General features: G+C 35.2%; 1 protein-coding gene across 1 annotated transcript in view; it reads right to left on the bottom strand.

The window, feature by feature from the left end:
- Nucleotides 1–27,256, bottom strand: part of DPYD (dihydropyrimidine dehydrogenase) — a 338,474-nt gene that overhangs the window by 286,497 nt on the left and 24,721 nt on the right. Inside the window, exon 4 of the mRNA XM_029963231.1 lies at nt 4,012–4,094. Within this exon, the coding sequence (XP_029819091.1) occupies nt 4,012–4,094 (83 nt within the window). The remainder of the gene's footprint in view (nt 1–4,011; nt 4,095–27,256) is intronic.

The raw sequence follows: 27,256 nt of genomic DNA, 5'->3' as shown, positions 1-27,256 counted from the left end.
TGAGTTTTTCTGTTGTTTTCTGTGAAGATGTTTGACTAGAGAGCCTGTGAAGTGCCCATCCTTGGAGATATAAAAACCTGTTTGGATGTAGCCCTGAACAACCTGCTCTACTTGACCCTGCTCTGAATAGGAAAGATGGTCCAGATAAATGATGTCCAAAGCAGAGCGTGCACAAGGCAATCCATGTCAATGTGGTAAGAAAATATTTTCTGTACAATTAACAAATATTTAAAAAAAGAATTTATATAGTCTTTATTTCATTTTTATCTCATCTTTTGCTTTTGAATTTCTATTCTTGAGTGTGTTTCATAATGCACATTAAATATTAGTACAGTGGTACATGTACAACATACACATATTGGGGATGTATGCTCAAAAATATTTTGCTGCTACACAATCAAAAAAATGTGGAGACCACTGGTCTAGATCATCTCCAACAGTCCCTTCCCAATTTCATCAAGTCTGATTCTCTTGCTAACAACAATGGATGCCTGTACACAGAGTAAAGAGATTCAGTAGAAAATAAAATTTCCTGCCTGTCTGTTGCTTTCTAAAATTTTTCCTTCACCTTTTTAAACCCATTAACTTGTTAAACCTTACCTTCATCTAATTTGATATTAACAATTGGGTTTGGATTTCTGCCTCACTTCTACTAGAAGTTACTTTATAATATGGGGTGTGGTGGTAATTTTTTTTGTTGTTGTTTCTTTGATTTTAAGGCTCCTCGAGGCTACTTTACCCTGCTTATCCAGAGGAATGGTTACCGCAGCAGTCCATGTTCTGGTTTTGCCACCTATGAAAAGACTACCAGTGTCAGCATACAGTTAGCTACACCACTTCCTCCTCCTCAAACACTTATCTCCTCATAGCAGACAAACCAGTCTAAAAGCTCTTTTAAATTTCTAGATGAAGCTTTACTGAGGATTGGGATCCAGATTTTTCACAGTGATTATATATTAAAAACAAATTGAGCCTTGTTTAACAAAAGCTCAATGCTCTTACTTATGCAACTTAACACTATAGGTATATTGCTATGCTATTTTTCTGCCAAGTTACTACAAAAAATACCCAAATAATTTATCATATACACATTCAAGGTATGTAATGCAATAGTCTGTCCATTTATAAACCCCAATTCAAAAAATCAATGTATCTTTACTGTTTACTTCAGCTTTGCAGTTACATTAAAATATAGTAATAAATAAAACAGAGTACATTAACAAAATAAGCAAAACATGAACTGAATTGAATGCATTTATGATTTTATGTGCAATCACAAATAAATCAAATTCTTACAATATCACTCTATAAATTGAATAATGGCAAACTACTATCAGTTCATTATCTCATTCAAAATCTAAAATAACATGTAAAGTAGAACTAGAGAAAGTTCATAGGCTTTATATGATCATTTGAAAACCCTTCAGAAAGTTTATTTTGCATACATCTATATACATAAACAAGAAAGATAATTTTCATGTAATCCTTAATTTGAATACTGAAGAGTTGGAAAGAGAACAAGACCTTTCTTGGATATTAGTATTTGTTTATGCAGAGCACAGTGATACTGTTAGCCTAGAAGTGTACTGAAATCCATATTAAATTGACCATTTTTCTCAAAGATGAAGTTAAAATGGAAGGTCTCGTTCCAAACAGGAGCACTGGGGAAAAATGTTCATTGTATTTCTCATCTGGCAGACCAGTAGTACCACTCTGGGAAATCAGAGAAAATTTGGGCAGACTGCCCACTCAACTTAAGGCTCATCTGAGATCTGCATATATCCACTTAGCTATCCAACTAGGATTTTTCGTTGTGGTTGTTTTCATGCCCACATGATTTTAGTGTTTTTGTGCAATGTGCAACTCTCTCCACACGTGTCCCTTACCAAAAGGAGGCAGGTACCTCATAGTGAGGTCAGCAGATCTATGTCCTCCCACGCCTGGGCCAATGTCTGCTGTCATTATCGGAAAGCAAAGTGAACTTTAATCTATAAAAATGTACCATTTGAACTACATATGCTACAGATAATCTTGGGATCAAAGCAGAAAAAATGCAGCTACACAGTAAATGTAGCAGTTGAAAGAACTGTACAGCCTGAAGCAAAAATTGTCTTTTACACACATTTGGAAAAATACGCACACCTACATGCATAGACCTCTCTAAATTAACCTTTTTACCACCTTTCATGTGGTGCTATAGCACATTATAAAGCCATACTTTATAACAGTATTAATTTAGTAAGTCAGGTATTTTCTCTATCAAAAAAACCCACAAACCCTAAGAAAACAACCAATCATATAATATTGACTGCAATTAAGAGAATTCCAGCACTGCACAGTATCTCTCACACTTCACAATCAATAACTGTTTCTCTGAATGGCTTGCACACCACCAGAAATAGCCAGGATACAAATTTATTAGACAGTAAAGTGTTTTTTATTGTATGAGCAGCAAAGAATCACAGGAATTTTCTACACAGTCTTTGTAACAGAAACACGACCTCTGAAATACCAAAGCTCCCTCTGCTATTCAGTGTTGATCACCAAAGAGTTGTCAGCTCCTAAGTTTTTAAAATATTATCTCTGCTGCGTCATGTATTGCAAAATGTCACAAACCTGAATGCTGCTCCAGGACAGTAGCAACCTTTGCTGGAATCTGATTTGTTGGAAATACTAAAAGTAGCTTCACATGCCAAAAGTTCCGCAAATCTTTATTTTAAATCACTTTCCATTTACTGACACTACACAAAAGATTTATATACACAGGTGACTGACCACAAAGGGAGAAAACTCTAAACATATGAAACAAAGCAAGCATAAAGCAAAAATCACAATTAGAAAGGTAAATACCACTAGTGAATATCACTATTTTTACAGTTATTTGCAACACTGGTAGTTGAAATGTTCATTTGTAGGTAATGAGAGCAGCTTCAAAAGAGGTAGGTTGCATTTCAAGTCAGAATACCTTTACAAACCACTCATGTACATGAGACAAGAGCCTCATGAACATAAATCAGTCATGAAAATCACATCATTCACACATGTCTATAAATTTAAAGGGATTATGAAACACAGTCAAAGCATATAGGTATATTTAGTTTTCCAAGAAGATTCTCACGGGCTTTTGCTGTTGTTTTTACTTTTTACTGCACTAGTGCAAGTGTAAGAATTTACTCTGGTATCAGGCAAGTGAAATGAAGCACTATGTTTGCCTCATTACATTTTATTATCCAATTTCAAAACCTTTAAAAGTACAGGTTACTATAATTTTCTGATTCACAGATAATACTATAAATAACATCTTCCTGATTATTCAGTGAGTTACTTTAGAAAATCTGTATTCAACTCCACCACCTTTCAGCATAGTAAGCATTCCCTTTTCTAGACACTACAGCTGGCAAGTTTCTTTGGAGTCCTGTACCCAGATATTCCACAGTGCAGGTAAGGATGGCAGAAGATTCATGTACTAACTAATTTTAACCTCCTCTAATAAGTATTAAGTGTAACTATATGAGGATATTAAGAAAAAAATACATCTCTACAATATATAAAGGACTAGTCAGATTTTACCATTCTATTATCAAAACCAAAATCATGTAAATCTGATGATAAAATCAGAGTACACAGGAACTACATACATAAAAATCAAATCCAATTTAAAGCAAACACAGGTTTGTTCAAAGACCATTGTACAACTGCTTTAACACTTACAGAATTTAGATGAACAATATTTTCATTCACTCACAATTTAGTATAAATATAAAGCAAGGCACCCCTTAAGCATTTTAAATAACAAATTAAACATTTACATTTTTTACTGTGCAGTCAGGCTTAACATTTATGCAGCTTCAAAACCAAAGTACAGCCTCAAGGGAAGCCTCTCCACTGACAAATTAATACCTTAGAGAATAGAGCTGAATGGTGGCAATGAACTCATTTGTTCCCCCAATAATGAAGAATGACTCTTTCTTTACCACATCTGTGACTGTTGCTATGGTGACCCAGACTTACCTCATTGCTTCTCGAAGTGCTCCTCGCTCACTAAGAGTCGTGTGCTTGATGTCATCAAAATTATTTTCCAGTTTCTCACAGTTCTGCAACAAATGGACATATACATGTAAGGCTCTTAAACAGTTCATTGTACATTTATTAACAGTATTCAACATCACGCAAACAAAACTGATTTATATTATGTTATGTCCAATTATGCATTCTGTTTTAATTACATGGGAGTCATTAAGAAGACATTGAGAACTCAGAAATAAAGTAAACATGAATATTATATATGGTTGTCATGGAAATCATCTTATAAATGTTCTATAATAAAATTTAAAGAATTTTTACTTTTTTCTTCTCTGAAAAAAAATTTTTCCTTTATCTGTGTGCAAGGCTACAACAATACTGTACACATAGAGATGAGAACAGAAACCTAAACGAGCATTTTAGAATTATAATGGAAGTTATAAACGTTGTCCCAATAAAACAGGCAATGTTGTTGGAACAAACCAGCCATATTTAATTCCTATTTAATTAAATTTTTAAAACATGACAGAAACTGAAAAGATTGATGGTTTATAGACAACTCAACCTTTATGTTTTTCCATATTAGAGCTCTCTATTTCTAAAATTAATACGAAGCCAACAACTTTGTGACGATAAATGAAGCAAAACTTTGCTATATTCTGTAAATTACTACTAAATGTGTGACTGGTTCCATTACTGCATAGCCCTGATCCTTTTCTTCCGCTGTCAGAAAGACAGTAAAATTGATTAACAAGATGCCGGGGAGTACAGAAATTTTTATCTGTGCAAAGTGAGTGCGAAATACCAGCAAACAAGAATTCTCTGATTATCTGCATCTTCCGTAAGATTTTTATTTTCTCTTGAGGATCCGTCAATACAGGAGGCTTTTAGATTACCCCGTTCTCCACAGCAACTTTCTCCAATACCAAAAGTTACCTCTGGGAGGCATAATTTTGCCATATGGGTGTAATAGACACACAAGTTGCAAGCAGAACAGTTACTATTGCTAACAATCTTGAAGACAGTATTGTCATGTTCTATATGCAGCAGCTTTAAAGACATTATGTGCACTATTATTTGGTCATATTGCTTTCACTATTTTTAATATCTGAATTAATTTTGAAGACCACATCTTAAAAATAGTTATAGTAAATACAATAAAAGTTACCTATTGTTATTTCTTTTGTGTATTGATTCTTCATTTTTATAATTACATTCAATTTGAGGCTACAAAAGCATTACTGAGAAAGAAATTATTCAATACTTACAAATGACCTAGCAAGATATTTTAGCTTGTCCAATTAACATTTAAATCATCATTATTTTTAAATAAGATTACAGACTTTTTAATAGAAAGTTTTAATACTTTAAAAATACATTTCTGAGCAGAAAAAAATCAACAGAGCTACACATAATTACATCTTTTGACATCTTTTTCTTTTTTCTCCTTTTTAAAAGCTATGCATGTAGCAGTAAATCTTATCCCACAGTTAATGTGATATTTTTTCTTTGTTTATATTACAAACAGTCGTCCTTTGTATTGCAAAATCCTACTCCAAAACTCAAAGGGATTGCACAAGAAAGACAGGGAAGCTCTACAATGAAGTATTCCATTATTTAGATCAGCATATATTGACCTTCAGCTCCAAGCACATATAGGCAGGTCAGTCATTTAAAATACATAAAAGAAATCCAAATCAACAATACTAATTAATGAAGAATTCTTGATTCATCAGTACTAAGCTGAAAATATCTGTGCAAGAAAAATTAGATCTCCCATCCTCCAGGAAAACAGGACAGAGGAAACATAATATTGTTGGAAACTTGGAATATTGCTCCAATTGCCAAAAGAGAAGAGTCCATGTTTTAACAATCCTGTGTCACCAGCACCTCAGGACAGGTTCAGAAAATCTGAGAATCACACAATTCCTTTCTCTTGACCTTGTGATATAAGGCATGTAAGAATGACAGATGATCACAGATCACAAAGCACACGGATTTTTATCAAACACCACTAAATCTTCTCTATATTGTACAAGCTAAAATAAGTGATCCTGTACATGTGGAAAATGCTGAAATGAGTAAGTTCAGTTTGTATTTCTTCTCTGTACAGATCATACTGTGTTAATCAGCTGAAGAGCAACAAAAGTGGACCATATCTAAAGAAAATGTTGTGATCATGTAGCCTTACACACACAAATACTCCACCTCAACTATGCACCCAATGCAAAACTGGATAGCCCAGAACAAAAAAAAAAAAAAAAAAAAAAAAAAGACTTGAATAATAGATGTTGTACCAATTCATTTACCAAGAAAAATGAACTGACTTCTACCATTTCTGAGAACTGTTTCTGGACATTATCTTTCTCAGATACTTTCAGCCTAATAACTCTCATGCAAGGTACAACAGCTGGACAGCAAATCATAGAATTATTAGGAAAAACTGAACTAAAAACTGACCCAGAAACAAACTCATGAAGGAAGACGACCTCATAGGGCTATGTCATCAGTTAGTGCATACACACTGAACAGGCGAGTAAGCAAGTGTTGATCATACCTACTGCTTTTCCAGTCATCCAAGTATGCTTGATCCTCTCAGAGGAAAGAGAAAAGGGTGTCTGAAATACCAAATATAAGCATAGCTACAGGTGTATAGATGGCACTTCAAGTGTCTGAGTACCAGCTCGCATGCTTTGCTTGCAGATCATCTGAAAGCATCTCATTTTGTAAGAACATGAATGAACTTGTAAGCATGAGAATACTCCAAAGAATGTCTGGGAAATGATGAAACTTTGGTTGACCATGACCAAGGTGAGCTTTACATTCTTAAGTACTAAATCAGTAGCAAAAATGGAGATCATTCTATTATCCGTGCTACCAAATAATTCATATTTATAAACATCTTGCACAGAGCAGTATGATTTGGTCCATAGTACTTCACACATTTAAGTATAATGAACAATTAAACTCCAAGCTGTTTCATTTTGGGCAGCAGCTAAAGCAAAAAAATCAAAACACAAGCAATGAAAAAATTACTTTTGGTGGCTCACTGCCAAGTGATTTTTTGTGGGTATAAAGTCTAGAAGTTTTAACTCCATGATTCAATAATTACATAGCACTCTACATGTTATCACTATTGGCAGATCTATAGTACTTATGATATTACACTAATCACCTTTGAGAAGCCCAGGAGGAAAAAGTCAGCATAGAGTTACGATCAGGGACATCATCATCATAAGTCAAACTACCATTACATGTAAAAAAGCCACAAAAGTCTAAATACTGCTTCTTAAAGGAATATACCATAAAGACTTTGACTTTTTTAAATGAAACAAAAAGTAAGAGTGGGGGGAGATATTTTATATATAAATAAATAAATATAATAAATGGTTTATTTATAATGTGAGATTTTGTATGACAATTAGTTAAAACTGGAGATGTAGACTGGGTATTCACAACTATCTGTGAAGAAATGAGACAAAGATAATGAGTATATGAAGATGAGGAAGAAGGAAGATTAATGAACAAACTGAAAAGCTTTTCCTCCCATGTCCACAAAAATACAACTTTTTTTCCTGCTACAATTTATTCTTGTTAATAAAATAAACTACAAGCTTTGAGAGCAAAAACTGTGCTCACAAATCTGTATTTTCAGTTATTGTAAGTAATAATATTAATAACATTATGACAAACTTTATAGTAATATTTTAACAGTCTACGCAAAGTTAACTACCAAGTCCAAGTACTCTGACATTGGTTGAAGTAACAATCTAGCTCAAGTAACTGGAAAATATAAATAAAGAATCCCTCTAGTTTTAAATAAAAACCTAGGATTCTGGCAAAAGTAAAGTTGTATTTTCAAAACCTCTCTCTACACATTCATCAGCTTAGCTTTCTTGTATAGGATTTAGTCTTTGCTGGAAAAGCCCTCTTTGTTGACTCAGTTATTTGAAAAGCAATTCTTTATTTGGCCTCTCGGATCAAACGTAGAACTTTGCAGAAGCAGCTCAGAAACCAACGACATTCTATTGCCTGGTGTGACCACCGAGGATCTCCCTAAATCACAAAAGCATTGCTGCCTCTGCTCTGCCATGACAGGCATAAGAGTCAGAGTTCTGAGAAGACCATAACTCAAACTTGCCAATTCTGTGATACAGTAGGGCTAAATATGACCCCACCTCCATTGAAATCAACCTTAAATCTTCCATCCACACAAACAAGAGTGGGATCACACTAAGCCATATCCTGCTACTTTAACTCTATCCTGAAATATTTCACATAAGACTTTCAAACTTATTAGTATTATCGATAATGTCTCTGCACACATTTTGAGATAGTTGAGAAATAAAATCTTTAGCACTGACAACAGTGTAAGACCTATGCTAAGGCAGCCTGCATCACTGAAGTTGAGGAGATAGATCTCTTATCCTAGTTGATACACTGCCAAATTAAAAGTCTTACTTAAAATACCATCTCTCTTCTGTGAAAGAGGTTTTTAAGGTAAGTAGGATTGCCGAATTCTTGGAATTCATCACTTCCACATGGGTTTAGGAAATTTTCTTAGAAAACTTGAGTAAATCTCACATTTCTAGTGTCAAACACTCGTGTATTAAACATAAGGAATGCACAGCAATTGAAAGCAGAACAGCTTTCACCTAATCAGTTTGTATTTACTATTACTGTTAATGCCAAAAAAAATTAATTTTTCTTTGGTTTTCTCCTTTATAATTCATTAAAATGTTCCTACAGAGTACGCTGTGTCCTTATTTTCTACAGTTTATGCAGCTAAATTTAATTTATTAAATTAATTTATTAAATCTATTTGTACCTAGATTTCTGAGTCCTAAAAATGAGACAACCTGGTCCAAATTCTGAAGTATTTACTAGTTTACTGTAATATTTCAATTAGTTATGTTTAAGGAGGAAGGTTCCAACAACAGATTACCAAAACTGTTGAGGACTTACAGAATCTACTGTAAATACCTACATCCTGTACAGATTCAATAAGAAGATTCTCAAATTTTGGTCCAAAAATGCCTTAAAACTTCAAGTGCCACACATGCCACCACATTAGCTAGCTCTTTTGAAAATGTTGGCCATAGTGTAGAAGTGATCTCCTTTAACAAAGTTGTAACAAAAAAGCTGACTACTTCAGGGGACTGTTTAAAAAATTGTAGAAAGCTGATTTCCAAACTGATCTCATTGATATATATAAAATGGTATTATAAATAATCACTTATTCTAGAAATGTGAATTATTTCATCAGCAGAAAACTTCAGAAATAACTAACTTGTGTTTTATAAACCTAAAGCAACATTATAATAGTAATATACACTGTAATATATTGCTGCAAGGATAATTATTAAGGGAAAACACAGCTGACATTTTCTGATTTATGCACACAATCAGAGATGGAGTCCAAGGACTGTGACATAATTATCTTCATGCTAACAATTTTTGTAAATCTCTTGACAGAATTTTAGCTAATTTTAAAATGCCTTCTGAAGATTAGCGCTTAAAACTGTTGGGGAAAATAGCACAATTTATTAGCAAGGGTATAATTGTAAACCTTCCAAATACTCATTGTGAATATCATTTAGACAGTAACTCCTGCTTTAGCAGCTGGTATATAAGACTCCAGTTTACAGAATCTTGAAACAACAAAGCAAGTAGAATCTAATTAAACAGGATTACATGCCAAAGAAAAATATTAAAAACAGACTAATAGTCAAGTGTTATGAATTTCGAATAGCACATCTACTTCTTCTGTTGTGAACTTATATAATACTGTGCTTTATTCCAAAGAAACCTAAATATTCTTAGCAGACTCCTCTCTTGATTTGGAACAGACTGCCTTTCTACACTGAAAAAACACAAAAAACTAAATGGTTCCATTGATCTTCTCTCACAGACTTAAACACCCATCTGCTATAGGGCAAAACGACTTACATATATTGCATTTATTCTAATGCGATTCAGTAGCCAATAGCTGTATTGAAGACAGGAAGCCCCTTTAAACTGTCTTCATATTGAGAAAGTAAAAAAACCTGATGCCATATGCCAAAGGGTTTCATCTAAGAGCATTCTTAAAAGCTAAACAAGTAAAAAGATTGTTTGATCATATCTGTAACCTGTTACCATCTTCACAATATCTGCTTACTAAATTCTGTCTTCCTATTTGCTATGACTCATTCTCAAGGGGTTCTTATTCCAAACAAGGGGGAAGAGCAGCTTAAAACTGCTAACCGACCAGCTGTTCACAAAGGAAAAATAGGTATTTTTTTAAAATACATACATATTCCTAACATCTGCAGAAAGTATATTGAGTCCTCAGGTATTTACATAACATTTGACAGCATGTCATTCATAATACATGAACATTTGTTATAAAATTCTTTTCATTATGTGATACAGCCATATTGGCCAGACAAGCTTTTAGAAAAATATAGATATTAGTACATTAAAAATAGCAGAATTCCAAGAGAAAACCAGCCTAAGTGTCGGTAATCAAATAAAAAACAATATAAGAAGCATTAAATAGAATAGGCAGGCTGTAATCAATGCCTAATTAGCATAACCATGTTAATCTTCTCAGGGTTTTTTTTAGAGGTACATCATTATAAGGCACTAAAATTAGTGCATGTATAAACTCAAAAGCAAGTATCACATTTTCTCTAAAAACAGGAATATATTGCTAATGCAGGATTGATACCAGGAAACTGATGCACGTGCTATTTTCTGAAACTGCAAGCATGGTGTTTTGTTAATAATTACCAGAAATGTAACTGGAAATTCTGAAGCGAAAGCAGACAATTTTTGATTTTTTAAACTTTTTCCAATATGGTGCATTTAATCCTTAAAGACAGGTAATCATGTAGAAGTTAATTACTTATTAAACATACCTAACGCTTTAGTTTGCAATTTTACTGGGGCTGCGAAAGATGTTCCAGTCTGAGATGGCATTCTGCTAACTTCCTTTTCATGCTGTTTCACGCACAAATTTCAAGTGGCAAATTTATCACAGCCTTCATGTTCACATAAGGGTATGGTATCTTGCTTGCATTCAACCTGCTGTTGTCAGAGCAGATGCAGACACCACGTGTTTTGGCAATGGATAAAACATCAGATAGTAGTGATACAGGGAGGATAAGAAAAGACATTCTGAAAGGCCCAAGCATGCAACACAAAGAATAGTAGACCAAAGAACTCAAAAGAATAAAAAGCTACAAGAGATATGCAAGAAATGAGAGGCACAGTTGGAAATAATAAAGGCGCAGAGAATACAGGTGATACTATACTACCAGGCAGGACTATTTATAATGCCCTTTCTCTTGTGACTCAGCTTTAAAAGACAGAAAAAACTTTGGTGGGGGGGAAGGAAAACCTTTGCCTCTCTCACATTTTTCTTTTTCTTCCTAGAACAAATGTTAAACTTGATGAGCAGATGAATAGGAGGACTTGGCAACAAGCTACCGGTCCCTCTGCACCTGAAGGGACACTTGTAAGACTGCTTCCCTGTACAGGATAGGGGTCTGTAGCAGGGAACAATACACATCTCTTAGAATATGGCAAACTTAATCTAAAACCTGTTTCTTTTTTAATGTGGCTGTAGTCCTGTCTTTCTCCTATTGGAGAGCCTAAGCACAACATGAGAGCCTTTACAGAAGTTTAAGATCCTGTCTGGGACCCATTCTTTGTGGTTGAATACTCCAGTTCTCCAGTATTCTTAATATAATGCAATTTACAATGTAATTCTTTTATAAATATGCCATTTCCACTTGATAGTGAAAATACAATCAATAACTACTAAGAAAAAAAAACATCACAAATGCTATACCCCCTTCCCCTCCCATTACTTTCACATACCTCAACACTGCTTGCTTCTCCCTTGGGATTCTTTACTCTGCTTAAGCAAATATTCCCTTGACTCATCGAGATTAAATAAAATGAGACTATGCAGGTAAAGACCAGATTCATATTGAGAATTAACATTTACAGAGCTCATAAGCTGGGAAAAAAAGGAAGAATCTTTAAAATGTAGGTAGAACTGCACTCTTAAGAAACAGATTATGTTCTTGACCTTCAACAAAGAGCATAAGGAAAAACACATACCCAAAAGCCCCTGCTCTTTCAGAAACCAAATGACCAAGACATTAAAGAATTAACTCCACAAATTTTAGAGTACTAACTTGCAGGATGCCTCTTATTTTTCATGCATAGCTAAAGAACTATTAAATATAAAAGTTTTTCAAAAATTAAAGTTAAAATAAAATGCTTAAACACCACCCTGAAACAGTATGGTCCAGCCCTACATGGCGGAATAAAAGCAAATTACCTGTAGCAGACTTGCTTCCTCAGCCCAAGATGCCACCTCTCATCTCTTACATGGTACATTTTATTCTCCAACAACAGTATTTCAGACAGGCCACAACAAAACATTTTCTTTCATTGTCCTGTGTTCATCATGCACTACAGCTCCCTGTGGTTGCCTCAAATTTAAAAAAAAAAAAAAAAAAAAAAAAAAAAAACCCACCAAAAAGAGGTAATTTTCTTCATAGCATGGGGCTGTGTTTTGGATTTGTGCTGAAAACATTGCTGGTAACACAAGGATGTTTTAGCTATTGCTGAGCAGTGCTTATGCAGAGTCAGGATTCCAAGTGAGAAGGCTGGGGGTACACAAGGAGCTGGGAGGGGACAGAGCTGGGACAGCTGGCCCCAGCTGACCCAAGGGATATCCCACACCATATGGAGTCATGCTCAGCACATAAAGCTGGGGGAAGAAGGAGGAGGGAGCTTTGGAGTTATTACACTTTGCTATATATGGTTTAGTGAGCATGGTGGTATTTAGTCAAAGGTTGGACCTGATGATCTTGGAGGTCTTTTCCAACTTTAATGATTCTGTGATGATGTTCGTCCTCCCAGGTCACTGTTACGCATGATGGAGCCCTGCTTTCCTGCACATGGTAGAATGCTTGCCTGCCCATGAGAAGCATTGAAGGAATTTCTCAATTTGCTTGCATAGGCAGATTTTGCTTTACCCACTAAACACTGTAGGTAAAAAAATTGTGAAAAGACTACTATATTTATATGCATTCTTTACTGTGCTTAGCACTGACTGGTATCTCATACCTTATTGCAACAGCTACAGTAAGACAGGGACCTCAGATTCTGTAATATATACAGAGTCAGAGGAAATAAATGGAAGTGCAAAAAAAAAAAGCTATATGGGAAAGCATGAATAAGAATGCAGAAAGAACCACAACACTGTTTAAGAGTCAACACCACCACATATTTGGAAATATCATGCATCAAGCCAAGTTAGTCAAATGAAAGCTTATTGCAAAGAAGGTGGAAAGTCAAGCCTTGGTGGGGAGGGTGTAGGTGTGGAACAACAAAGTAGGACAGTACAAATACTTAAAATACTTTTTCTCTTAAAAAAAATTCATAAAATCAGAGGTATGGGGCTATTACAATGGTTGCAGATCCTATGAAGTTATCACCATCTGTTGTGTCATCTATTTACAGACGCACAGGGATAACTAAAAACTAGGGAAAACTGCTCAAATAAGTGTAATCTTCTTTGAATAAAATATCATGCATGTTAAACAAGCTTTAGTATCTTCCAACAGAAATTTAGGAAATAAATGGTATTGATTTATTTTTTCTAAGAAATTTTGTGAACAAGAACTTTCCTATACACAGAAATGAACAAGGCTTACTTGTAGCTACATTTTTTTAGCAGGGCATGCAAAAGAGCATTAGGAGAATGCTGCTGCAATGCTTGTTTATTCACATGTAGCTTGAAAACAACATCAGGATAAATATATTGCCTCAGGTCTCGGTTCCATTTACCATGTTAGAGAGAAGAGCATCTAACTACCCAATACCCCAGTGTGGCACTATGCACTCTTCTAGCTCTGTGTCCCATTTACTGTCTTCTTTGTAAGGTTTTTACTCCTTCGGAAGCTTTCATGTGTCAATCTGAATAGCTTTCTTCTCCCAAAACCTTCTGGTCTGTCCTCAGAGAGCTCATACTACTGTATTCTCCTTCTTGTCAGTCTCTTGAAAATTGCTGTATTCAAGGTGAGGTGAACAATACAAGCATGCCCCAAAGCACTAGGCAAGCACCTTCCCAGCAATTCCCAAGCAACCAGGGACATATGGAGGACCCAAGATTCACCAGAAGAGGAGTGTGATGCAAGGCTCCTTGTTCTGAGTTTGGCTTAGCACTCTTCCTGTCCCACAAACAGTGCTCAAGACATTTGGGCTAGGTAGCACAGTTGCTGAGCTAATAACATGGGTCTGTCAGCTGGGCTGGCTCTGTCACAGCATTTTCCTCACATGGCTATGCTACTCAAGCCTATAAATGGCTCCAACTATCTCGAGTGAAGGGTTTTTAGTTCCCAGAACACTGCACAGGACAGACCTGCCCCTGCTTAACGTGGAGAGTATGAACACTCCACTCCCTCCGTGCAATCAGAGTTTAACCTAGTACCTTTAGGATAATCACCCCCATGTTTTTCAATAAAACGCAATAACCTAATTTTGAAAAGGCTATTTTCAAACAGGCACACTGAATAATTTCTAAACTGAACCATTTCTGAATCATTTCTAAATAACACTGAAACTTCTACTTTAAATTATTTTTCCTCTCTAGAAAACATATTGCATTTAGTAATCAGTCCCAAGCTCCGAGAGTCACTACTACTATTGTATATGTGCAAATAGAGCAATAAGAAAGAATAGGATGATGCAAATCAAAAAGAAACAAAAGTCATTATTCTTTTAACACAATTACTGAATTTCTCCCTTATCCTCTTGAAGTAATTTTTATCTCTGATTTTTAATTCTTATTCTTATGCAGCAGTTTCCCTGTTTCCCTTGTGTATACACTGTTTGAGTTTTCAATTTTTAATTTTTCTTCAATAGTGCCCTATCTTTTTTTTTTTCCATAATTTGGGGTTTTTTTCCTCTCCTGCTCTGTTTCCTCGTGCTTGTTTACTTTCTTTCCCCTAGTCCTTACTAATTATTTTACGTCTCTTGGTCTGTTTCATTATGTGTCATGGCTTTTCCTTTCTTATATTTTTATATTGCATTCCTTTATTCCACTCCTGCAAGCTCTCTGATTTCTATGTGCTTGCTTAACTATTACCCAAATGGCTCCAAGCAGGACACACTCAAACTGAAGAATAAATAACTTAAAAGAAGAATACTATCTGTGGCCATGCGGCGTTGCCTAGCAACACCCTGTACCTCTCCACAGCTTTTCTAGAGCCCTGGTGGCAACAGAGCTTTTCAGACTTACTGCTACAAATATATGCAAGATCCTTCTCGCACTGTTTGTCCATTCACTGAAAAATAAATGCAGGGGAAAACATAAATGAGAAAGAAAAACTCCAGAGAAAGCATCAGCAACAGGACTACTCTTCCAGCAAAAGAAATGGCCACATACTCTGACGCACACTGCCCTCTTGTCTCTCACGTACTCTATAAACACACATAACTTACATGTTATTGCTGTTCATTAATACTACTACTGTTACAATGTTTGAGAAACAGAACGGAAATACGATTTCTTATGCAATTAAAATTTGTGTTAAATTCAACCAACTCTTAAATAGTTACTTGCATGCATTACTGGCTGAGATTCATTTGCTTTCATCTTCACACTTTAGCTTTTCACTAAAGAAAAGACAGTAGGTAGCCTACAGATTGTATAGGGTAGGAAAAACGGTCCAAGCATTGCCAAAAATGCAGCGGAATTATAAAACAATCACAGAATATGCTGAGTTGGAAGGGACCCACAGGAATCATCGAGTCTAACCCTTAGCCCTGCACAGGACCATCCTCAAGAGTCACATCAGGTGCCTGAGAGAATCATCCAAACACTTCTTGAACTCTGTCAGGCTTGGTGCTATGACCACTTCCCTGGGGGGCCTGTTCAGTGCCCAACCACCCTCTGGGTGAAGAAACTTTTCCTAATATCCAACCTAAACCTCCTCTGACACAATATCAGGCCATTCCCTCAAGTCCTGTCACTGGTCACCACAAAGAAGAGATCAGTGCCTGCCCCTCCTCTTCCCTTCACAAGGAAGTTGTAACTGCGATGAGGTCTCCCCTCAGTCTCCTCTTCTCCAGGCTGAACAGACCCAGTGACCTTGGCCGCTGCCTACATGGCTTCCCCTCAAGGCCCTTCACCATCTTGTGAAGTTTGTCCCCAAAACTTATAGATCCAATCTTAAAAGACTGCCAATATCTATTATTTGTAATTATTTCAGATGCGACAGAAGTGAAAGTGAATCGAAGCTTCCCCCCCTCACACTTTTTCTTTAAAAAAGTTCGCTGGGCTCATTCTACAAAAGTTAGAAACAAATGTGCATTAAGTCCATACTTTACAAAGTATTGATGATTCAGCATTAGCCAGGCTGAGTTTCAAATGATAGATACTAAAGCAGTTTCCCTAACAGTCCTTTTTTTGTTCCACAGTAGTGAAAGACTACTTTCAACAACCAATGGCAGCTTCAGAGAAAGAAAACTCTCAAATGGATGGAAATGGTGGTTATGCAAGAGACTAAAACTTTAAGGATATCAGGAGTCCTGGAAGAGGAATCAAGAACTAGAAATGCTAAAACAAAAGATAATTACATAATTTAGGTAAGGACCAATCTGTGATGCAGCCCTACAAAATGGAGAAAATGCTCCATTAACATCTTTATTTCTGAAGGGCATCAAAAATCAGTGTTATTGCTTGGAAATTTTTTATATAGATAAATCAGCCTCAAAGCTATGCTGTCTGCATAGCAGAATAACAGTACTAAGTGAAAAGAAAGCACATTAGAGCACATATCTTAAAAAGATATTTAACAGCCTCCATCTACATCTATCAGTTACAACTTATTACTTAGTAAAGTCAGACTGCAAATGATCCACACAGATAAACACAGGACAGAAACTAATATTCAGGTACACAATTAATTGACTTCATTCCCATAGTAATGTTTGTAAAAATTAAAGGCTGAAGTAAGGTACGTAAAGTTGGTTGGAGAACAGAACCCATAGATTGTAACAGACCACCATAAAAAAACCACAGACATTGCACAGTCAAGCACAAACTCCTCAAAAACGCCTAAAAAAGGTTTGCTGTTTCAACACTTGATTTGGTTCCTTCACACATATGCAGCTAAACCAGTTTTAATTATATGATCAGAGGTTATTGTACACTAATGTGCTTCATGGCTTAGAATACAGAACAGAGAGGGCTCACCTAATCATTAGCTCTTCAACATTTGTGCTTAGTGTGTAGCCTTATTTACTAGTCACTATTGAAAACCTTACTCGAAAGCAGAACTATTTTTCCCAATGAACATTTCAATGACATTCATCACTATGTATTTGAAGTGATTTAAAAGCAATTTACTCTACATACTATGAATATTCCCTTTTTAACAGGTAGCAATCGGCACAAAGAGTCAAATACCTGAACATGCCAAGTCAGATCCCCACAGTCCAAACCACTAAAGCATACAGAAGACTCAAAGTGACAACTTGGATGATCAGAGTTAATCTCTTGCTTTCACATTCAGTTTGCATTCAGATTTTCTCATCCATTTGATGGAACCATCATCCTCTGATCAGCTGGTATTTCTAAATCATCTTCTTGCTTAATTCCAACCATTAGGTTCCTAGTCATTTTCATCTTCAGCCCTTGGCTGTACAGCCTCCTAATTGCACTATTAAATTTATTCTTATCTTTTTTATTCTAAACTTCAGTGTCACACAGTTCTTTATGATGTTCTAGTTCCTTCTGTATTGACAGTGCCTGTCGACTTTCTTGTAACACGCTCCTAATATTTATGTCAAGCTCATTAATGAAAATATTAAATGCTATGAATCTGAAGACTGATCCTTCAACAAGCTCTGCTAAAAGCCCAGCAGCTCTTTTTCAACCACTACTCACTCTCGTTTCCTCTCTAGTCAGTCCCTTATCCATGTTACTATTCTAATCTAAGCAGATGACACTTCATTATTAATTGGCAACAATAAAAACCCTTGTCAGTGCGTCATGATTTATCCCTAACAAGAAAGCCCAATATGTCTTATTCTATCTCAGATTTACCTTAATGCAGTTAATAAATCTCTGCTTCAAAATCTGTTGTCTAAGTTTTGCACACAGCTGATACGGGACTGACAGAGTGATAGTTGCCTATCAACTCTCCATCTTTAAACATCCAGAAACTGCATCAGCTATTCTTTAATCAAGTACCATAACACACAGTTTGCTCTACTCCAAAGCTTGTAATTTCACATGTCACTTCTTCTGTGATACTTTTATGGACATTGCTCTGTCCCTTTGACTTCAAAGATGAAACACTCTATGTTTTCTTTATGGCCTGTCTGGGGTAATTTCCATTTCTGCACTTGTCTGCCCATTAGCCCCCTCTTGTATTATTTCCATTTTACTGAAACTAGGACAACAATTTACAAAGACTTCAGATAATACCTAGGATGTTTCCTTGTCCTTTTATTTCTTTTAGTTTAGATAGCTTAAGAGTCTTCTATTTGTTTTATATAGCTGAATAACCTTTTACTATTTGTTTTAATTTCTTTCACCCAGAGTGACTCAACTTGACTTTTGAAAGTTCTCGTTTTTCGTCTATTTCTTGCTTTGCCCATCAATCTCATTTTTTTCAACTCCTTATGGGTAATCCTCAGTATTAATATTCTTTTTGAAGTTGTTTTCCAGTTCAGCCTGAAACTCTTCTTTGCAAATTGTGATGCAAATTCCAAGTAACTTTTGTACATTTCAATTAATAAGAATTTGTCAAAATTAGTGTCCCTGACCTATTTAGTTCAGTTCAGAGATCTAAATAGTTTTCTTAACTTCTGACTTTGTCTTAGAAAAATCAAAAAATAAATTTTTGCAATTCTTCTAGAGAATTTATACTGAACTAACTGAAAAGAAAAAAAAAGATTGATGAACATTGTAGTTTGTGTTTATTATATGACTTCACCATTTGCTAAACTTAAGACTAAAGTCCATTCAGATTGATACCAGAATCAGTAAGAGATGTGTTTAAAATTCTAACCTAGTGTTTCGGATTAAATGACTGCTACTAACAAAGTTTGTCAGTTATCACATCAAACAATACCTGCACCTTATCATTATTAGGATCTGTGGTTTTCCAGGTTGCATATAAAAAGTCAAAGTGTCTTACTATCAATGATTTACCTGTGTAATAGATTACAATCAATTCCAGGTACAGAAAGTGGTGAGGGTAACAGAATGAGGATGGTGAACTTCAGAAAATATAACTTCAATAGTCAGGGATCATTCTGGTATGTCTCCTGAGAGTTATACTGATCACAAAGGAAAGCAGGAGAGAGGGCAAACCTGACAGAAATTCACAAAGGCAAACTTCCTGAGCAAAGCAAATAAAAAGAAAACAAACAAACAAAACCCAGAAAAACACACATCACCACCACCACCCCCAAAACAACGCTCTTAACAGACTTCTATGATCATACCATGTCTCTCCCCATGGCCTGGAAATCAAAATCATAAAAGCAGGGAAACTATGACACACACCTAAGAAGACAAATTTTTAAGTATAAATGGACCACACAAACACTACAGAATAAAATCAGAAAGATATGTAAATTTCAATTAGCAAGGAAGAGGAAAAAATTATAAAAAATAGCAAGAAAATGGTACTATATACATGAGAAGTAAGAAGAAAATAAAGAAGTACAGGTTATGTACAGCAGAGCAAATAGCAAGTGGTGCAGAGTCAACAGCTCTCCCTGCTCTTTTTGTGAAGATAGCATGGTATAGCCATAACAACAACTAAAAAAAATTATTTTTAGCAAGAATATGGGATTGCAGGCTTGAGCATGGAAAAAAGAGGTTTGGAAATTTATTTTTTTAATCAGACGAATGCAACTCATATATCACTAAGTCATCAAGGAACTAACTGAAGCAATGCACACACCATTATCAATTGCACCCAAAGACTCTGAAGGCTTGTGGTTCCCAAAGGTCAGAAGAGTTAGACTTAATGCTTCCCTTTATGGGAAAAAAAAAAAAAAAAAGGAGCGAAAATATCAGTCACATCCCTTGGCAGAGAAAATTGAGCACATCTATTAAAAATCATATGATATAAAAAGCGCCAAAATGGGCATGTAAAAACAATGTTAAATCAATCTTATTTTCTATCTTTAAGAGGATGGGTGAACTCATCAATAACTGTCATGGAACATGTGACAAATCTAAAATAAAATTTTTTTCTAAGTATTCCACAGTACATTTTCATTAGCCAATTAAAAATGTAGACTAGATAAGACAAATACCCAGTGAGGGCACAACTAATTTAGAACAACCCCTGGCTTGTTTTCCATCAGCAAAAAACCACCTGAATCAAGATGCTTCATGACTCACCCAAGATCCCAGTGATTTGGATAACTGGAAAAGAAGAATGTACTAATGGTTTCAACTGTTTGGTGGAATAAGGGAAACAGGAAAGGAGGAGATATCAAACATTTTAAAAGGCAAGGAAAGACTTTTAAAACCAAGCCAAACTGAAGTCTCAGGATTTCGGCCATAAATTGAATACAAGATAATCCAATACTCTCAGAGGGAACAGCACATGTCCAATAGTTCAGTGGTAAGGCAAAGAAATGATTTCATTCTAATTGGTGCTAACTAGGTCCTATCTGAAATTTTTCATCATCATAATTAGAGAAAGATGGAGAAAATTAAAATCCAAAGAAAACAAACAAACAAACAAACAGTTTCAGAAAAGATAACCAGTAAAGAAGAGTTGAAGAAAAACAGAGAACTGAAAGGATATCTAACAGCAATCTTCTAATATAAAAGAATGGGTTGGAAGGGACCCTAAAGATCATCTAGTCCCAAAAAACCTCCAACCTGTCCTTGAATACATCCAGAGATGGGGCACCCACAGATAGATAGATCGATATAGAGATATATTAAAGATTTTATATCACACTTTATACAAAAAAGAGAATAATATTCATCAATTGTTCTTCAAGTAGTAAGAGGAGATGATAATTTGATTTTCAGCAAATAAAATACAGTATATTTTAGGAAAAACTTTTTGTTGCATTAACAGTAAAAAGAATACGAAGTCTCTCACATCATGTGTCATTAGAAGTGTATTATACAAATATCTGTCAAGAAATGTCTAGGTGGATTTCACTCTGTCCCAATCCAGAAATTCTCTCACTATCCCTCCTAAACCTATATTTTTATGATTTTATTAGATTGATTTCTATTTACAACCATACCCAAATTTAAACCTTCTGAGTGGAAACTCTACAGCATATTCTTAGCACACAAGAAACAACTTTATTACTGTTCCCTTAAGTGATTTTGATCCATAAAGTTTTGGTTTTACACTTCCTATCTTTTTACCATCTGTACACTTCACCTGAATAGTGCACACCCTTTAAAGCAACTGTACAGGTAGTCATTTGGATGCTTCTTAATTTGTTTACTTGATTTAGCAACGTTAATAACATTCCTTTCACATGGTACATGAACAAGAAAACTCCAACTTATTTTTTTTTTTTAGGAAAAAGCAAAGACATGAATTACAACTCGATAACTTTCAAATGGAATGCAAGTGGTAGGATCTTTAGCTTTACAGTAGAAAACATCTTCCACTTCAGCTAGCAGTCAAGTAAGAGTAGGTTTAGTCCTATTCTCAGTAAGAGAATATAAAGTTCTGCTGAGTGAATGATTGTTCCAGATAATTGTTGATGAATACATCAGGGGATGGAAGAAGTGACTGCAGAACATACATACATGTAGCTGTCTGAATACAGCTGGAACTACTGGAACAGGGAAACAGCCAGAAAGACTTGAGGGAATATGCCTTGACAAGAAGTCCCTAGCATCTCTGCATATGGAAGAATCCCCAAAAAATTATTTCTGATCAGTTCCCAACAGGGTATATCTATTTTCAACACTATATTCAAAGAATGTATCAGTTTATAAAACAACAAAGAAATCATTATGAAGGTCTAAAATCATTCCTGAGATTCATCACCAAAAATTTCAGAGTTCCTGAAACCAGGACACTACCATAAATAAAGAATACCGAATATTGTAAGCAAAGGAGCAGTGAGTGATGAGGCAGTTATCTGCTCTGCACCTGAGGACTGTACACTGTGATGAAAATGCAACAGAAGCTGGTCCAGATAAGGTTTATAAAACTTCTGGACAGTTCTGTTGCACCAATATACTTTTTCAAACCCCAGCCTGTTAGACCTCCTTGCTTCAAAGCAGAAGGATGTCAGTGTTTTTTTAAAATATAATGCTATCATGATTGTTTAAAAGACCAAGCTTTTTCTACCAGATCTGTTCATTCATACTTAAATCAAGCCTTTTTTTATATGCATACATGACTGCATTTTTAATATGCATAAAGGAACTGATGGACTGGTACTCAAAAATTTTCTGTCCAAATATATGGCAAAGTTGCAGACAGACTACAAGCAGGGTCTTGCAATGAACACTTCAGTGCAACAATACTGGACAGTGCTACAAGCCCTGCTCAAAATACAGCATTCAGCAAGCTCTACTAGCTTTACTAGTAAAATTGGTCTCCCAGCTCCTTTTACTTCTACTGAGTAGATGTCTTCCACAACTTAGACACTAAAAATAGATCTGAAGTAATTACTAACATGCTAACAATGGCACAGGTTTCTCCAAGAAATTTCTCAACCTAAAGCTCATGACCATTTTTAATTTCATATTTTTATATGAATAAACAGAATGGAGAGAGGCCTTCACTATACAAGAAGAAAATCTAGGAGAAGAAAGAGTAGTATAGGTTTCATTATGAGCAATGGCTTACAAAAGCAAAAAAAAAAAGTGGGAGTAGAGGGGCTGAAAAAAGAGAAGCTAGTCTTCTTGCTATTTATTCCAATACACCAGCATAATACCTTTATCTCCGTCCAATAACCACAGGAAAATATACAGAAATCCACATCTAAAAGAATATAATGCTAAGCAAAAGTTGAAAGTGAACAGAAGATGGTTTCTGGTCCTATCTCTACTCTCTGATTTGCTCAGCTGTAACGAGGGGGGAATGTATTGATCAGACTTACCTGGAATACAGTACTTGCAGCAGACAAGCATTTTTCATTTTGTCATATTTACGTGCAAAACTAAACAATTTGCAACTCTGCAACACTTCAGTTTTGAAATGGTTAAGATCAGAAATACACCTGGAACTAAAAATCATTGGTGAGTGCTGCTATATAGAAGAGGAATCATCCAACATCAAATTTGAAGAACACTGAACCTGAAGGACTGAACAGAGGAAGTTAAGAGGTCAGAGGTGGTTTTGCAAGCACTCCAGGGTTAAGAAGGAACCTTTTGCACAGTACTAAGAAAGCATTTGGCATAACTTGCCACCAGCTAGTATTTATAATCTGATACACAGAAAATGTGCATAGAAGCACTAATTTGTAGCAGTCAGGCAAGTTAGCAGCTATTGAGATATTCTAATGAAAATACTCTAAGACACTGAAACAAATATAAAACAGAAAATTCAAGGACTATAATACGCATTTCTTAGAGCAAGTGATATCATATATAAATATGTAAACTACTTTATTCCAGTAAAATGGTTATAAATGCCAGCATATGCTATCGATACAAGAAAATGCAGAGTAATTAGTTAATCTAAAAAATGCATGAGTAGGAATTTGACTGCTAAATGATTAAACTGGTACATTTTAAAATTTGTATTAATATTTAATTATTGACACTATGAGAAAAGAGAAAATCTCTTGATGTTACTTCTCAGCTCTTTCTGATACTCAGTAACACATGTATTATTCATAAGAATAGTTTGTGCATATACAGTCAATCACTAGTTAAATAAAAGAACCATTCTCAAATTCCCTAATCACCTCAATAGATCCTAATGCAATATTTTCCACATTTGGGAACCAGAGCGTTTTATTTAAGAAATCAGTCTGGCCATGATGAATACCGAGCAGCCCGAGCAGACATCAGTTCAAAGAATCAGATGTCAAAGTGCTCCCTCTAATGTCCCTTAATCATCACACCAATTAGTGGTTGAATAGTGATGTGATTAAAAAGACTGCTGCTATCCTATACCTATTCAGACTAGTAGAATTCTACATATGTTCTACCAATTAATGTTTGAATAGAGCAGCGATTAGAGAGACATCTGCCATTGTATATCCATTCAGAAAAGAGCTAAACTTGCATATTCATATGCAATGAAGACAAAAATAAATATTTGCAAAGGTAAACTATACGTTTAGATTATAAATATAATTGAGTTGATTTCCTTTAATGAGTGTTCTCTATTTTTCAATATTTGAGATTATTTTTTATTTATAAATATAGAATCTTTCATCAATACATGGCTAGAAATGGACAAATTACTTACTGAAAAAGCATTTATATAAGGTTCCTGATTTCAGGTCTTGGGTGAACTGGGTTTCATATCTACTTGTTTGCAATTTGCACTATTTCTGCTTCAACCCATCAGTTATTTGTGAAATGCTAACTTGATTATTCTGTAAGCATGATACATGATTAGGCACAAAAATCACATGGCATTTTTCACCTCACTGGAAGGCAATACTTTGAGTAACAAACTGATTATAGCTGAGAAAGGACCATCTTTTTTACAAGTTTTTCTATGCAAGCTTGGACATTTGTACATCAAGAGGTATTTACAAATCTTTTTTCAAATAATTCAGATGCTTATATATAGCAGTGACAGCCACAGAAATACTATCAAAGTGAAAAGCAGTTTGAAGTTTTAGCAAGCAAGCACTTATTACTACTGTTTCAAGGGAGTACCCTTGTCCCCTGAATTTAAAGAGCAACATGAGCTGTTACATCTTGCAATAAATTGCAGCTCCCATTCTCCATCATTAGCACAAAGCAATCTGGTAGTTGCATCTTAAGGTTGCACAGAAAAAAACAAGGTGAAGAACTGGGTTCTTTTTAACGGCTGGAAAGAACTATAGTACAGTTAAAGACTCCTGCCCAAAGTGATGCCCCTGCAAAAAAAAAAGGAAAGAAAAAAACCCTGGGCTTTAAAATTATTTTGTTCATGGAAGAGGAGAAGCTCTTATTGCACAATGCTGATCAGGCTTAGCACATGTAAGGACAAAGAATAATGCTACTGCTGCCAGAAAATCAATACTGTTACAGGCTAAGACAATTAGCTACAAACCAATTTAAACCCCATTTCCTTTTCACCCTCCTTGTCTTGTTGAAATATTTCCAACACTTCCATATGGAGCAAATATTACTATTATTTCTAAGTCCTGAAGAAAGTCTGAAAGTCTAAATGCTGAAGAAACTGAAGAAAGTCTGAATACACAGGTGGATCTATATCAACTTCTCACCTATCCCTAGTAGGTAACTCCAAGGTTTCATTACCAAAAAAGAATACTGGACTAAAACATCCCACTGAATTCTCCAGTGACAAGTGAATTTATAAAACTTGCAGAGGTGAATTTCATTTAAATGACAACCATGCACATGTTCAAGGTAAAAGCAGAACTTGTTCCATAATGCTTAGAAAACCCTATTCATACAGTGTGTGGGGTGCAATGCAAATGTACACAATGTGTGCCCATCTAGTTTGTCATCTAAATGTCGGCAAGTATAAAATACACACAGAAATGGAATTACAGAGAGTTGGAAACCATAAATAAAAACATTAATCAGAAGTCTTAGTAATCCTGAACTACACAGGAAAGCCCTGAAATAAAAGCAAATCCTCAGTTTCCACAGTTCATTCCTTTGCTTTTGTTTTATCTGTAAACTGATGACCTAATGTGATCTAAATTTTGTAACCTTCTTCAAGATTTACTATTAGTACAGCCATTTCAAAACTCTTCTACTTTTAATTTCTTCTGAACAACAGAAGTCTTTGTTCCCCCAGATAGACTAGAAGCATCTGTTTACATCACTTTTCAACATGACTCAGGAAAAAACAAGAGGTCTAACACCGTTACTGAGGGTGACACTGCAATAAAGAGTTTTCCTACTCTGATATATATCTCTGAGTTAAAAATTTTGAAGGAAAGTTGACTTACCTTGCACCTACATCTATAACTTATTTTTACAGCACTCATCAAAAGCATAATCGAACCTTCCTTTAGGAGAATACTTTTCCAGCGCTGAGGAAAGACTGACATACAGTTTCCACTTCAGAACTCATTAAATGGGCAATCCAAAGTGTCTCAGAGCAGGCTAGGAGTTAAAATTTCACTTGTGTAATTATTCTGAGGAAATATGTAAGTCTGCCATCTGGAAGTGTATTAGACATTACAAAGTCACTGTGTGCATGCCTCAGCAGATGCAGCTTTTGTTCAGAGTTTTGAGGGCTGTTAATTTAATTAGTCTTGTATTTTCATACACCCACCTTCCTGCAAAGGCAGCATCAGTACAGCTCTAAAAGAATCCAAAGCTGAAAGCTAAATTCAGATTTTAAGGAAATAGAAACATATAAAGTTCATATGGACTTCAAACAGAGCTTGATCTGTTCATTAGCGGGACTAAACATTACTGCCAATGGCTTTTTAGACCAAAACAGAAAACTGTGCTCAACGCATCCTTCCTACATTAGCTTTTTTAATTTAAGGAGCTTAGGAAAGGATCCTACCATTTGTTGTTTTGGTTTTCATGGGTTTTTTTTTATTAAAACCACTCAACAACAATGATCTGGAGAATGTAAAAAGCCTATCATTTTTTCCAAATGTCTTTTATGTAATGGGAGACCAGACAAATATTTAAGTTTGATTCTTTCAGGGCTTTTTCTGTCAGAATATGTCTCTGAGTGAAGAAACATTTGTCTGCTCTAAAAACTAGGACCATTACTCACCTAAAAATAAGGACTAGCTCTTTACAGCGTCTTCTAGTACTTCACATTTCTCATAATAGCTTGTAAACTAAATTATGTGACATTTCTACAAAATAATTCGTAATATGCAGTATAAGAACTATCTGTGATGAAGGTAATTATATCTGTCCATGTACACATTTCTTTCTAACCCTTAATCCTGTAAGATGCAACACATGAGCAGGTCTCTGTCAGTGCGGGGTCCTAATAACTGCACAGATCTCGATGCAGTATTGCAGAACTATAGAACCAAGTTGTTTCTTAGATTGTAAACCTATGCCAAAGAAAATCATCCTGAAATATTTGAC

This window comes from Manacus vitellinus, unplaced genomic scaffold, assembly GCF_001715985.3.
Source record: "Manacus vitellinus isolate BGI_N305 unplaced genomic scaffold, ASM171598v3 scaffold_56_pilon, whole genome shotgun sequence".
Classification (NCBI taxonomy): domain Eukaryota; kingdom Metazoa; phylum Chordata; class Aves; order Passeriformes; family Pipridae; genus Manacus; species Manacus vitellinus.
Note: the sequence above shows the minus strand (reverse complement) of the source record. Positions and strands in the feature narration are given on the sequence as shown.